A 14,399-nucleotide genomic window follows, 5' to 3' on the forward strand; every position below is an offset into this window, starting at 1 on the left:
AGCTCCTGTGCCACCAATGTCAATGGCAGCTTTACACAAAGATGAAGAGCTGTAGTAGTCCAGCCTTCAGTAGACAAACATTATTTTTCCATCAGCTCTTTCCTTTCAGTATCTCATGCTGGGAAAGAAGGGAATCAAAGTGAGAAAGTCTCAGTGTCTGTGGATGAGGTTCACCCTTACTCCTCACACCTCTGTAGCACATGAAAAAATCTGCCCCCAGAAATATTGTGTAACCTGGAGTTCTCCTCTAGCCTTTATGAATGCTGATATCTCATATCAGATACTCCAAAAGCCTCTATTGCTACACCATCTTTCACCTTTGATTCAGTAAATCACAAGTGATGGCTCTGCTGCCTAAAAAAAATGAGAAAAAAAAAGCAAGAAAGAGTAACAAAGAGAGATCTCTCATCTCCTATTGCACTTTTTTTTTTCACTTTCCTCCTAATGCAATTAGGTTTTTTTAAAGATCTGCTTTATCAATTAGGCTTTATTGCAGCCCCTGACAGCATCTATCCAATGAGAGATGGTTAAACCTTTCTCCTTGAGTACTGAACCTCTCAGGTCCAGCCTGTAACAACAGGATGCCAATGACCTGACTGGATGCTGCTTCCTTTAAAGACATGCTTAAAGCTTTTTAAGCTTTCTTGATAAATTAGAAGTCATCGTAATTATTTTATAGCTAAATGCAAGTAGTTTAAATGCCCTAGGGCTTAATTTTATCTTACTAGCTAGAATTATAACGTGTAGGTTTTCCAATATGTCTGGAAGCTCTTCAGAATTAATCCTGGGTCTCTCTCCTTCCATCCCACTGTGTCTCCTGCTTCATAAATGCTGTTTGTCTGGGATTTATTTTCTAAGCCATTCTTTTTCTTCTTGCAATGGTGTCTTGAAATGAAACTGCTTTAATTCTACTGCTTCCCTGAGTGCAAGGTGACCATTTTTTGAGCCTGGTTTCTCTGCTAACCATACTGAGAATTTGCTTAGGAAGGCCTCCTTCTGTAAGTCCTGCTATTCCTTGTTATTTGACATTTTATCTGCAGGCAGTTTTTTGGCCAGTTTCTGGTGCCAGCCAACTTCTTTGAGAGAACGTTCTTGGATAGCCATCCAGTATCAAACCACCTCTGTGTGAGACAGTTCACAGGCCACTAACCAGCATGCTGAGAACTCTTTTGTGTCATTTGGCCATTCCTAATTGTTGTGCTCAGTGGGCCTTGTCCATTGGCATGCATCTTTTGTATCTAAAATTTAGTTAGATAATTTCAAGATTCACAACTAATTGACTAATTGGCATAAAGTCATAATTTCTCTCTTCAAAAGAGAGAGACAGAGACCTATTTGGAATTTGTGCACCGATTATTCTCATGAATGGACCAAAGTTTACATACAGGTCAACAGCAGAGCAATCTTCCCATGGATGCTGTCAGCAAACCTCAAATCTGATCAGCAAAATATTTTAGTGAACTATTTAGTCAGTGCTAATAGCCAAGCACTGCAAAGTGAGCAGTTGAATTTGTAGTGGGGGTGCTGGAGGCACATGAGCTTCACCACAGAAAGGGAAATACGGATATCCATCAGCTGAGAATAGTTTTGCATTCCTATTGCAGTGGTCTGTGGTCATATGGGGGAGCTATGAGCAATAGGCTCTGACATTCTGACCTCTGGACACTGAGGATTAACACTGATCATGGTATTGCACCTTCATTTAAAACTGGAATGAGGGACTAGTAAAAGTGAGTTCTGAATGTTTATGTACCAGTGAAGGCTCCTAACTTCCCACACAAACACAGTTTACAGCTGGCTATCCTCACCTTGCTAAAGCTCATGGGACTAGGATTATGTTGGGGTTTTCCTCTACTGTTCTATCAATTAATCAAATACTGTTCCACTTTAAAAAGAAATAAAAGCAAATCTGATACTATAAAAATTTCAAATACTATGATGCTTAAATTTGCATCAGAAACTTGTTTTGCCAAGCAGAATAGTTAGGACAGTTGTCTTGAGTTCCCCTTTCTGGGGGTATCAGTCACATCTGGATCCACGGTCTCAAAGAGGTGGAAGTGACTATGACCAGTTCCATCACAGGTGTAAGTGACAGAAGAGTCCACAGAGCTAAGGAGAACCATTAATTTACGTAACTGTTTGAGAATCGGTTGTCAAGATCTCTAGATTCCCTCTCCTCTCTTAGAACGAAGTCTGGTAGTTACAGGCAGCCAGGTGGAGAGAGATGGAGACACAGACACAGACACTCAGGCACACAAACACAGGTTCAGACAGGCTGTGGAACCTGTATCCACAACCTCTCAGCAGAAGCTTTTCCAGGAGTGAAAGCAGAGTGAGAAGTGCTGCAGGTACAGTATGCCTCTGTACCACTTCTCACTAGGGGAGTGGGAAAAAATGTCTGTACTGGGCAGCTCTGTAGATGTTTGTTTTGGCCACACGAAGGAAGACCAGAAAACTGAATGCAGTTTAATTTGCTTTTAAAGTATTGGTCATTACCATGTCTATAAGAGGCACCTGCCATAGGCCATCTCAGCATGTCCTTCAGCTCACTAAAGTGATAAAGCTGTAAGAAAGTCAGGAGAAAGTTTAGGGTACCTCCAAGTCAGGCACATCATGTGTGAAGCTGAGGTGGGCTTCTTGCCACGCAGGGATGCTTGAGTGGGGAGCAGTGTGCCTCCTCCCAAAGGCTTGGCTCAGCACATGCAAATGTTCTACAAATTCTCACATCATATCTTAGCCACATTTCTGACTCAGTCCTTGACGTACTCCCAGGGGCTGCAATAGCCCCTTTGCTGCAGGATAGATAGCAAAATGTGGTGTGCTAAGCCAGGTCAGCAGAAGGATGCTTTTCACCCTCTTTCTGCTGACAGAGCGGTGGAATACCTGGGCTGTGGCACGAACAGTTCTGCTGCTGCTGCTGCAGCAAATGAAGAAAAGAGTAAAGAAACGTTAGTACCACATTTAGCTTTATTGAAATTGAACAAATACCTTTTTTTAATAAACCCTTTTACAGCAAGTGTAAAATTTTAATGTTTGACTCATCTTATGTTACAGGTTGTCTTCTTCCGTGTAAGCAAAAATACCATCTTTTTTTTTTTCTTTTTTTTTTTCCTTTTTTTTTTTAATTTTTTACTTTAAAACACGTAGCAAGGATTTCAATAATGCAGATCCGGCACCAAAAGGTAACAGGTTCTGAAAATCACAGTACAGTTTTAAAATTCTTAGGTTAATTAATGATATTTAAAATGATAGCCACTTTGAGTAAAGATATAAATTAGAGGTCTGTAAACAAGTTGTGTTTACCTATAGAGCTATTGACTGCAGCTACAATGAGAACGGTAATAGAAACTCAATGCTAAACTGAGCTACACCTTTGAGGAAACAAGTTCTTACTAAGTAGTGTGGTACAGGGTAGCACAACAGGTAAAATACAGTTTGGCACCTCAAGTTGCATGTAAAATCAGCAGAAATAAAATAAAGTAAGTGCACTGTCTCCCAACAAAAATAAACCAGGCAGTTTCACTGGTTTTGGAGTGTCAACTATCAAATAAATCACACGACACACAAGTTCAACTTGGAAATTACAATTCTAGTAAAGCAAGATAATATTAAAATGCACACCCACAAGGATAGTAAAGTATAAATCTTTTTTTTGTTTGTTTGTTTTTTTTCTCCTCTCCCCTCTCAGTAGAAATAATTTACAACCCACAAAAGGACTCCTTGGTGAAACCACTACCTACAGACATGGTCATGGAATGTAGCTCAGTAGACTTGTTTCAAATAGAAAGGCAACATTATCCTGAAAAAGTTTGGTCCTCTTATAACTCACTGTACTGTAGCCACCACAGTCTCTTGGTAGATGTTTTAGGAGAATTGTTTGTTTTCTGATTCTCTTTTGTTCTGAAATATAATATCTTCATGATAAAGCTGGGTAAAATTTGGCCCCAATTACAGATGTCTGGTCAATGCTGAATCTGGAAGAACACACTGAAAGCACATAGGGGGAACCTCATTGACTGGTGTCACAGCATATTTTGTCATGCAATCACTTTTCCTTCTATACTTCTTTTCCTCTTTGCTATTTTTTTCTCCAGTGTTCTGGGGGAGTGGGAAAGAAATCCTTAGTCCAAATGACAGAAAGACATTTCACTGTTTATTTACATGTGGATCACTTTGGCTGAGAAGTCCTGGCAAACCAGAGTTGCTTATTTCTTGTGAATGTCCTCGTGCCGTATAATTTTGTATGTAATCCAGTAAAAGATGTTGAAAATGAGGAAGGCGAGTGGGAATGCAGCACGGGATATTGTATCAATCCTTTTTGCACGGTCAACAAACTTCTTTTTGATCGAATCTGAATCCTTTGGTGGTGCTGGAGGTGGGTTGGGTGGAGTAGCCTTGACTGCTGTGCCATCCTTGACTTGGAGGCAGTGACCCATGCCATAGCCACTGAAATTGAATCGACTGTCACGAGCAACTTCATCTTCCTGGGAGATAAAGAAGACAAATAAGACACACAATCACCTTTCTATTGAAGCATGCCATGTACTTGAGTATTTGAGGTGTACCCTCCAAAGCACCTCAGCAAATTAGCTGGTTAAGCTATGATACAAAGTCCAGGTTTCAAAGACAAGCAGTTAAAATTTGCGTAAAAATATGTGGAAATTAGGTGACTTCTAGTGTTTGTGAATCAGAGCTTTAATTTTCCTAGCTATGACTAAATCAAGTGCCCTGAACAGCAAGCTGTATCCCAGCCTCACAGGGAAGAGATCTGTCTCCACAGGTTTCTCATTGCTCTCCTTGGGCTTTCTGTGGGGAGGAAACATGGTCATGTTGGCATCAGGGAGTCTGTTGCAGTTTGAATGGAATGACCCAGTGATCCAGGGACCCAAGCTCATGGCAATGTGCTTCCATTGCTCAGCCTAACCACAACACTGTAGCTTCATCTCCAGTCTACAAAACAAGGAGGAGGAGTGCTCTGACAACTGATACTTCAAAGTGCACTGGGCACTCGGATTTAGTGGTAACTGGGAGTTGGGTGCAATAGTGTGAGCTAATGTAGCAGCATCTTGCAGAAATCCATTCTCTCTCATGTCTGAGTGGGTGAAATTTGTTTTTGGAGAGGTGAGTAACTACCATTGAACTTTATTGCTATGATAACTGTGTGATGAGGCTTGTGGTTGTGCTAGTAAATTCTCTCTGACGTTTCTCCTGTCTGATAGCACAATAATACACAAGTTAACAGTTGCTGGCAGCCCTCCATGAAGGATTCAAAATGAACAGACAAAGCAGCTCTATTCTTTTTCATTCCAGAGATGAATTGTAGGTTCAGCAGCTTGCCCTAGTTAAAGGCCCTCTCTTTGACCAACAGACACTTTGCTGTTGACTGAAAAGGACCACTTCTTGGGCTCACAAGGAGCCCACTCCCTCACAGGGAATAGTCCCTCATATCTCTTAATAAACCACAGCCTTCTGAACTTAAAAGACAATCAAAGACTGCAACAAAAAAAGCATCATGGCAGCAAGGTGTTGAATAAGGAGTATATTGGCTGAACTTGGGGTTAGGAAGGGAGGATAATTTGCACCTATTCAGGATGTAAATCACTGCTCCTTCACAGAAGCACCTTTTTCAATAATTGCATTTTTCTGTCTCCCCAGCTGCATCGTTGGAATTAAATATATCATCCAACTTGCTCTCCTTACCTTGGACCTGACATACAAACATGAATAACCAATACTGTGATCCAAGGCTACCAAATGAGAAATAGTCACTCTGACTGCTTATGGCATTGAATGGTTATGGAAGGAGGATAGGCAGTAAACAGTGCTTTGGAGCTCCTGCCACTTCAGTGCAAGGGTCTTTGAGCATTTATCCAGGGTTTATAAACTTTTTATTTCCAAAGCTCACCATCATGAAAAAAAGAATGGTCCTCTCCTCTTTTAATTTTATTTATTTGCATTTTGAAGTACCTCTGTGAAAACTCTGCTTGTCCTAGTGATTGTAAGTACATAAAGTATTTTGAAGATGAACCTATTGAGACCTAAGTTCTGCATAGCCTTATAGGCAATGCTTCTCTTGCATGACTTAGTAACACTACAAATCCCTCAATAGTACAGGGAGATGCCTTCCTCTCAGAGCTTTCCCTTTTACTGCGTTTGAAGGATAAAATGCAGGCCCAGGACATGAGAGGTGATTAAAAAGGGTAACAGATTTCCAGCAGCTGTGTTGCCATATGTACTTCATTCATTTTTTAAAAATTTAATTTCTGTTACTCCTGAGAGATCTGTGGGAAGAAAGAAAAAAAATGTGCTGAGCTCAATGCAGGCTTGGAGAGTCCTGACTTCCACTGTGCCCTGCTGGGTCACAGCTTTGTCACATGGGGTTGAGCAATTAATCTTCAATGTCACAGCCCTCCTTTTGAGCTTAGACTGTGGCAACTTGAGTGGGAAGACATCTGAGATTAGGGACAGGGATATTTAAGTCACATTCTTCCAGGTATTCAGCACCCAACCTTTAACCGTAAGGAGCCACTGATTTTCCAATGGGATTTAAAGTCCTGCTTTTCCCACCAGACAGTTGTCTGTGCCACTTCTTTCTCATAAAACCCAGAGACAAGCATGCCCAGTCCTCATGCTAGTTTTTTATTTAGGACTGCAGTAGATGCAGTTTACCCTGGATACAAGAGGTACAGCATTCACCTGGGGTATGAGGAGTACATGCTTGGTCTCCTTCTCTGCTTGAGCATATTTTAATCTCCTTCTCCCTGATAAATCTCTGGATCGGTTTGTTACCTGTTTTCCCAACATGGAGCTGTTTGCTGGGTGCAAAAAAATATGTGTTTATGTAGGGGTTTTTTTAACCTTTATCAGAAAAATCTTTTTCAAAGACTAAATAAGTAATTACGAGAATGGCATTGTGTTTTTACCTTGCCACTTGTTTCTGTGTTTGATATTACTCTCTTATCTGTGTTTGATAATACTCTCTTATACAAACACAGCACTGGAGACACCTAAGCTGTAGCTGTTGTGATCGTCAAGTGCCACCAGAAGCAAGGAAAGTCAGGGTCCTTACAGCCCCACCTCCATTCATGGAGATGCTGCAGCTCCATAAGCACCATGGGATTTTCAACAGTAAAATCCCTCAGGAGCTGAAGGGGCTTTGCAGTCTGGCACATGCTTGCACCCTGAGCACTGCCAGGTCTCACAGTCAAGACCTGACCTCATCAGAACTACTGAGGGGAGCTGGGGGTCAACCCAAGTGCTGGAACTTCATTATTCACTCTGTTTGTGGGCTAGGTTATTCTGCCATGGACCAAGCCGACAAGCTTTCTCTCAGGTGAACCTACTCCACCGTGGACTGATGCTATGAGTCATGTGGTGATACCTGGTCTCAGAAACAATAAAACCCCTCATGTGATTTACTTTAGCAGTAGGGATGTAGTTAAAAAAAGCTGTCTGTAAAACACAATAATCTTATGACAAAACTACCATTTGAAATTTCAGATAATCTTCTAACATCTTGTTACATATAAAGGATTTGGGGGAATAGTCACAGAGAAAGAAAACCAAATTTATATACTTTGACAAAGAGAACCGTTTTTTCAATCATGTTTTTCAATCAAAGCGTGAGATGAAAAACTCACTTCAAGTGCCTTTCCTTAAGTAGTGGATATGTCTTCCTTTAACCTAGAGGGTTGGTGAACTACTGGGCAACCTACCAAGGGTACCGTCTGGTGGTGTTGCAGAGTGACTTTTCATTCTCAAGGTCATTTTCAGTTCATATCATCTGACATATCTACCATGAAGACTCATCTAATGACAGTCTTCAGCCTGTGCTGTTCACTAGCTTAGTCAATGGCAAAATAGTCCCAATAACTTTTCAAACGTCTCTATCATTATTTTAATCAGATTACACCTAAAACTTATTAATTTTAAACTGGACAGGATCTACCTTACGAAAATCCCAGACTATTTGTGTATTTACAGATTTTAAAACCAAAATCAAAGAGCAGCTGGAAGCCACTGGACATCAACTGGAGTGGCAGAATCCACTGCCATTGAAGTCATTAACTTTATCATTCTAAAGGGATGTGAAGTTAGTGTTACATAATATGTAGTCATAGTTCCATTTGATTAAGGCATAGGGAAAGGGGTCAAAAGTTAGGATGAGAAACAGAAAAGAAAAAAATAGCAAGATGAAAGTGTTCTTTCAGATAGTTTTCTTTCAGATGTCCACACCCTGAGTATTGTAGAAGAATTAGCCTTTGAAAACTAAGTATATTTCCTGAGATTTGGGCAAATTCTTTCTACAGATGCTTTTTCAACAACATAGGTTTATGTGTATCATCTTACGATGTCATAATGAACAGGCTTTAAACAATTTTTATCAAACAAGATTTACATATTATCCTCAATTTTTAATTTCCCATTATGAATTTAATAATTTTCTGTGTTTCACAAAGTAATGGCCTTAGATTCTCGTGACGTAGCTTTACATGGAAACATGTAAATGGGGGGATAATGCTTCTGACATGGTTTTCTTTCTTCGTCTTTCATCTTTGTGAAACTTTTATTTCTACTCCATCAGGTCTAGAATGTATTTCATACTACCAGCTTCACACCAAAACAATCAGGAATGGGGAAAGGGCACTTTAGAAAATCTAGTTCATTCAATGCCTTCCATGCACAACTTTCTGTACAATGCATTCAGAAGTGCTTTGTCCTCACCACTTTTAAATGCCTATTGTCAGCATTGACTCAGTTTTAGCAATGAGGAAAATGAGAGACTGGCTTCAAACAGTGTATTTAATTTACTCTCTGATGTGATTTATTCTTTTAATTTTGCTACTCTTTTTCCAACAAACGGTGGAAAAACTATTTAAAAGACTATCTGGTTTAATTAAATTTCGAGGACAAGGATGATTAATTTTAGGTAAAGGATAGAGAACATCAGAGAAATTTTCCTTTTGGCATTCATAAGCACAAAGTTAGAAACTCACAATCAATTCAGACTTGAATGTAAAATGGAATCAATAGGAAACAGACACTAAAATATATTCGGAGATTTCATTCCTAAATCATCTTTATAACTTTGAGACATCTCCCATCTCTCAGTACTTTACATAATTCATGGTGTGGTTTTGCAGACTGTTGTGCTTACATGGTTTCAGTTCTCAGGAGTCACTGAGTATGCGGACAGAGGTAGTTCAGCTGAGAAGCATATTTGGACTTTCAAGTCCCCTTTGGGTCCTCACAGGAGCCTTTTAACAAGAGTTAACTGTCAGGAGACGAGAGGGAAGGTTCTTTCATAGATTAACTGTTTAAAAGGCAGTAATGGAGTTTGGTATTAAAAGACTGATTTCATAACTGAAGGATTTGCTGGAGGGAACCTCCAAGAATCTGTGCGAGAACCAATAAGAAGGAACTGATTTCTAAATGAGCTGGGAGAAAGGTTCCCAAGGGAGGTACACAAGTGAAACAGGATATTTAAAGCAGACAAAGCCAAGCCAGAAGAATTCTAAAAGCTGAGTGACTAAGAAACAAAATGGCAGAAAATGAAATACAGAGTTGATAAGTGCAAGGTAAAGCACATTGAAGAAGATAACCCTAATTACACACAGATAGTAATGGGCTCAAAATTGTTGGTTTTTTTTTGTTTTGTTTTGTTTTGTTTTGTTTTTTTTTGTTTTTTTGTTTTTTTTTTTCCTGGGTGGCAGTTTGGGGAATTACCACATAGATGATTCTGACAACATTAGTCCTCTGCTAAGCAGCAGTCAGGCAAAGGGCAAACAGAACAGAAAATGTCTTTCTGCCATTTTATCCACTCACAGTGTGATCAGTTTTTGAACACAAAAGGCATTTCTGGTCACTCAAACCTAGTGAAAACACAGCAGAATTAGACAAAATACAAATGAGCAGCAAGGACGATAAAAGCCTTTTGGTATGAGGAGGAAGAAAATAGATGAGATCTCTTTATCTTAGAAAAGCTGTGTTTGGGGGATGATATCACAGGATCATAAAATCATAGAGAAAATTAAGAAATGGAAGGAAAATTAGTAGGTTATGAGTTTAGGGGGGTTTGCTGTTGGTTTCTTTTCTTTTTTTTTTTTTTAATGCAGGAAATAGGATAAAACACAGTAACACCATGAAGGAGATCAGGAGATTTTTTTTTTTCAAATGAAGTTATCTTTCATTTATGTGTGCAAATCTTTGTGTGAGATCATTTCAGATGATGAAAATAGCAAAATGACACAGATCCAAAGGTCCATGTGCAGTTATTGAAATTGCAACCTGGTTCATATGAAAGTACACCCTTGGTTGCTTATTTTCAGAAGACAGAGAAGTTCTAGGTTTGTCTTGGAGCTTTTAAATACAATATCCATGCCTGACCACTGCTGGAGAAAGGATCTGGAACAGAAGCCATTCCTTCTCACCAAACACAGCATATTCTGTGGGAATTCGGGTCTTCCACCTCTTGATAATATGCTGGGAGCTGGTGCCAATGTTGAAATGTTCTGAATTTCCATAGTTTTTAGTATTCTGAGTGTCATGTTTTTCTTACACATAGTTCTGCCTTGAGGCTAAATCCTGCTGATACAGAAAGAGATGAATCTTACATAGTAAACTTGTGTGTTCCAATTTCTTATTTGGGGGTAAAACGAAAGACGGAACAAGCTCTGGTGGCATTTGGCAATAACAAGGCCACTAACAAACTTTTCTGATTTCTTACACCTGGAAGAGTTCTGCATCTCAGCTCACCTATGCCATATGCCATTCCCACTCCTCCTTAACTTCAGAGGAACAGAAGGTGATGTAAAATTTTCACCTTCTCAGCTCTATCCTGCCCAAAGTAGATATCAAACACTTCCAAGAATCTAAATATTGCTCTAAATATTGTTTTCCCTAAATATTCGCCAAGATGTTTAATCAAAAAAAATAGACAGTCTCTGACCAATCCTACTGCATCATGCCACTTCATCAGGACCCACCATTCTGCATGTGACAGTGGCGTTCACCACATTTCTGCCACTCCTAACAGTGATTTTCCTGCTCACTGAGGTTTGCTTTTGCTCTCATTTGAATCCTCATGCCTTATAAAATCTAAGTAAAACAGACCTTGTATTATAAATAGCACAGGCATTTTAATTAATGGCAGAGAAATTGGTCATCATTGTCTTTGGTAAGGGTTTCCAATGGACAAATTTAGGTTTGGTTTTGAAAACTGTGTTTGGTAATATCTCCTGTCTCCAATAAACAGCAGAAGAATCTCTGAAGCATGAGTGATTTACTTACTCAGTCTGTAAGAACAGCAAGTGAACTGTTGTTAATACAATAATGAAATGGTAGTTAATGTGGCTTCGCCCTTTTCATGTAGGAATTGAACATTATCCAACTGAAAGACTAACATAATTTAAACATGTTGTGAGCAAAAATATTTTCCTGGCTTGAAAAAAACTACAAGTGGAATCTAAATTTTTCAAGGATTACTTTAATAATAAAGATTATATAGTCACTAAGGGTGACTGAGTCGTCAAAAAAAATAATAATTTCTTTTGTAATAATAATTTCTTAAGTAAAGCAAGTCTTTCCTTTCTCAATTTTACAAACACAGCTAATAAAAATTTCTTCTTCAATTTCAGGTTTTATAGATAATATAATTAATGTTTTCATTTTGGGGGAGGGAGAACCAGATGAACTGCTGTTTTACAAAGCATCATAGATGCTATGATATCATTCCTACTAAAAGGCAGCAGATCAATTCCTGACAAAGTATCTTGGTTTCCCTTTGCTTTAAATGAAAGTTACACCTAAAAATACCCAGACACAATTATCTGTGAATGTCTTTTAGGTATAATTTGACTGGATATTAAATCCTCTCAAGACAGTGAAGTCTGGAGACTTGACTGCTCCTGGGTAACTTCTGCCAGTCTCTCTCCAATGAAAGCAGAGGTAGGCCAGTTTATCAGTGGGAACGGCACATTAGTGTTTTATATCAGACAAATACATGTTAATGACCTAGATTTGAAGGATAATCTGCTCTGACCAGAAATCTGTTGGATACAGGGCAATTGATTTCTGCTCATTTTGTCTGCATGCAAGGCTGAGCAAACTGCAAAGTTAGTGTTTAAACACATGACTATGTCAGCTGGAACATAAAATAGATGTTAATGGGCACATTAAAGCTAAACTATGTAAAGCAAGACTACATTTGATAAAATTTTAGAACATCTAAAACATAAAACACCAATGGAAACTTACCCAAAATTCACTTACCCTATTTTCTCCTGCTTTCTATAAAACATCTACCCCAGAAGAGACAGGCAGACTCTCATCTGCCTCCTTTTTGTGGTGTTCAAGCCCCAGCCTCAGACTTCAGTGCTCTCCTATCCTGAAACCTGCTGTAGGGCCAACACCACCCAGCAAATCCTGTCACAGTACAAGGGCATATGGCATCCCCAGGTGTGCAACAGGCTTGGGGGAATTGCCAATGCAACACTTGGGGCTCCCAAGCTCAAAGACCCCAGTTACAGGCAGGAATATCTGAGCACCCATCTCCCCAGGATTTTTTCCCATCAGGTTCTGTGGTCCTTTTCTCAGAGCAGATTCAAATATTTTGTGGAAGATGATTTTTCTTGCATCTCTAGGAAATTTCTCTGGCCTCTGCCTCTGCCTTAACTGTAATCACAGAATCACAGAATCTGCTGAGTTGGAAGGGACCCATCAGGGCCATTGAGTCCAACTCTTAGCCCTGCACAGGACCATTCCCAAGAGTCACACCATGTGCCTGAGAGTATCATTCAAATCCTTCTTGAACTCTGTCAGGGTTGGTGCTGTGATCACTTCCCTGGGGAGCCTGTTCCAGTGCCTAACCACCCTCTGGGTGAAGAACCTTTTTCGGATTTCCACCCTAAACCTCCCTTGACACAATTTCAGGCCATTCTCTTGCGTCCTGTCACTGGTCACCACCATCCTAGATGATTTTTTGAGACCATTCCTGTGCCATGACTGTGGCATCTCAGAGTACCTTACTACTCAGTCAATCAAAATAAAAAAAAAAAAAGTGTATATGTGCATATAGGGCCCACAAATGGTATTCATGATTTGATTCATGCAGGTTAACCTCTAAACCAGTGTATTACTGGGGATTTTCAAAGGCTCAGGTTTTTATTCTCTCAGCTCCCCCACTCTGCCTCAGGCCAGATTCAGCAGGCACTGTGCTCCCTGCCAGCAGGGCTGGGGAGGAAGCGCTGGGACCTTTGGCATCTGTACACCTTGCTGAGGCCTCCTGCTCAGTGCTGGGAAGGGGAGGGTAAGAGGGAGGGGAAGGAGAAAGGGAAGGAAGAGGAAAAGGCTTTTTGCATCTCTGTTGGTGGATTCTCTCCTTCAAGCCATTTGCTACAACAAACACCCAGAACAAACCCCAGCAAATGCAGACAGAGTTTACTAGAGCTTTCTCAGACATTCATGCATTTAATTTATGCAAATACTGCACAAAATGAATTAAATATTGCAAATTACATTAATAATTTATATTCTGTAGTTAAAAATAGTCAAGAATATTTGAATAATCTTCAATTGTTCACATGCAAATTTTATAAGTTTTGTGTGGTTTATTTTTTTCTTTTTTCATTTCTGAGGAGACAAACCTTCCTTTTCCAGTTATCAGTTCTTAATGCCAGGCTTCCAATAAATAATGTTTTGGGGTTGGTTTTCTTTTCTTATCTCCTATTACACAAATTATACTTTCTGGCTTTGCATATTGTTTATTAGTCGGGATCTCAATCTGGATTCCTCCACCCATTTTTGCATAGCTCCAAAGCATGATTGGGTTAAACAAAATATTTTCCAGCTATCTGCACTTCAGACTTGTTTCCAAAATTAAATTGTTGCATCTTAGAAACATCTTGACTGTTTCTTGAATGTATGAGAAATTTACTAGACAAATAGATTTCTCTCTTTTCATTTTTATTTGCTTCTTTGAGGGTTGCTCTATAAAACTCTAATATTATTTATTCTCAGCAAAATAAACATTCATCATGAGGTAAAAATCAATGGCACTCAGTGCTATAGCAACTTGATAGTGCAATCTTAACATAGAATTGTCGGAGTGTTTTTTTCTCATCTGATAAGTAATAAATCCATAAATCCTACAAGGCCATTGGAAGTATGTATACAGTGGAAATTAAATAATATTTCATTTTAAATGGGTTTGATAGTTTTTCTATTACTGTATTACACACACACACAGTGTCACACAAGCACACACACTCGCAGAGTCTGTATGCACCCACCCATGAAGATATACATACCTATCAATGTGGGCATCTACTTAATCTAGTCATCTAATGTATTCCCTGAAGGGATTTGTTAGTGGGAAGCTCACCTAGTGAAAATGTTTTTAT

The 14,399-nt window shown here is 39.3% G+C and overlaps 1 protein-coding gene across 5 annotated transcripts in view; it reads right to left on the reverse strand.

Moving 5' to 3' along the window:
- Positions 1 to 2,948: 2,948 nt before the first annotated feature.
- GLRA2 (glycine receptor alpha 2) overlaps positions 2,949 to 14,399 on the reverse strand; it is a 129,387-nt gene continuing 117,936 nt past the window's right edge. For all 5 annotated transcript variants that reach the window (XM_039379936.1, XM_027725230.2, XM_027725229.2 and 2 more), the window contains one exon: positions 2,949 to 4,484. In XM_039379936.1, coding sequence (XP_039235870.1) covers positions 4,206 to 4,484 — 279 coding nt within the window. In that variant the 3' untranslated portion in view covers positions 2,949 to 4,205. The remainder of the gene's footprint in view (positions 4,485 to 14,399) is intronic.

Source organism: Pipra filicauda, unplaced genomic scaffold (genome assembly GCF_003945595.2).
Source record: "Pipra filicauda isolate LSUMZ 115617 unplaced genomic scaffold, ASM394559v2 scaffold180_size1756469_pilon, whole genome shotgun sequence".
Taxonomy (NCBI): domain Eukaryota; kingdom Metazoa; phylum Chordata; class Aves; order Passeriformes; family Pipridae; genus Pipra; species Pipra filicauda.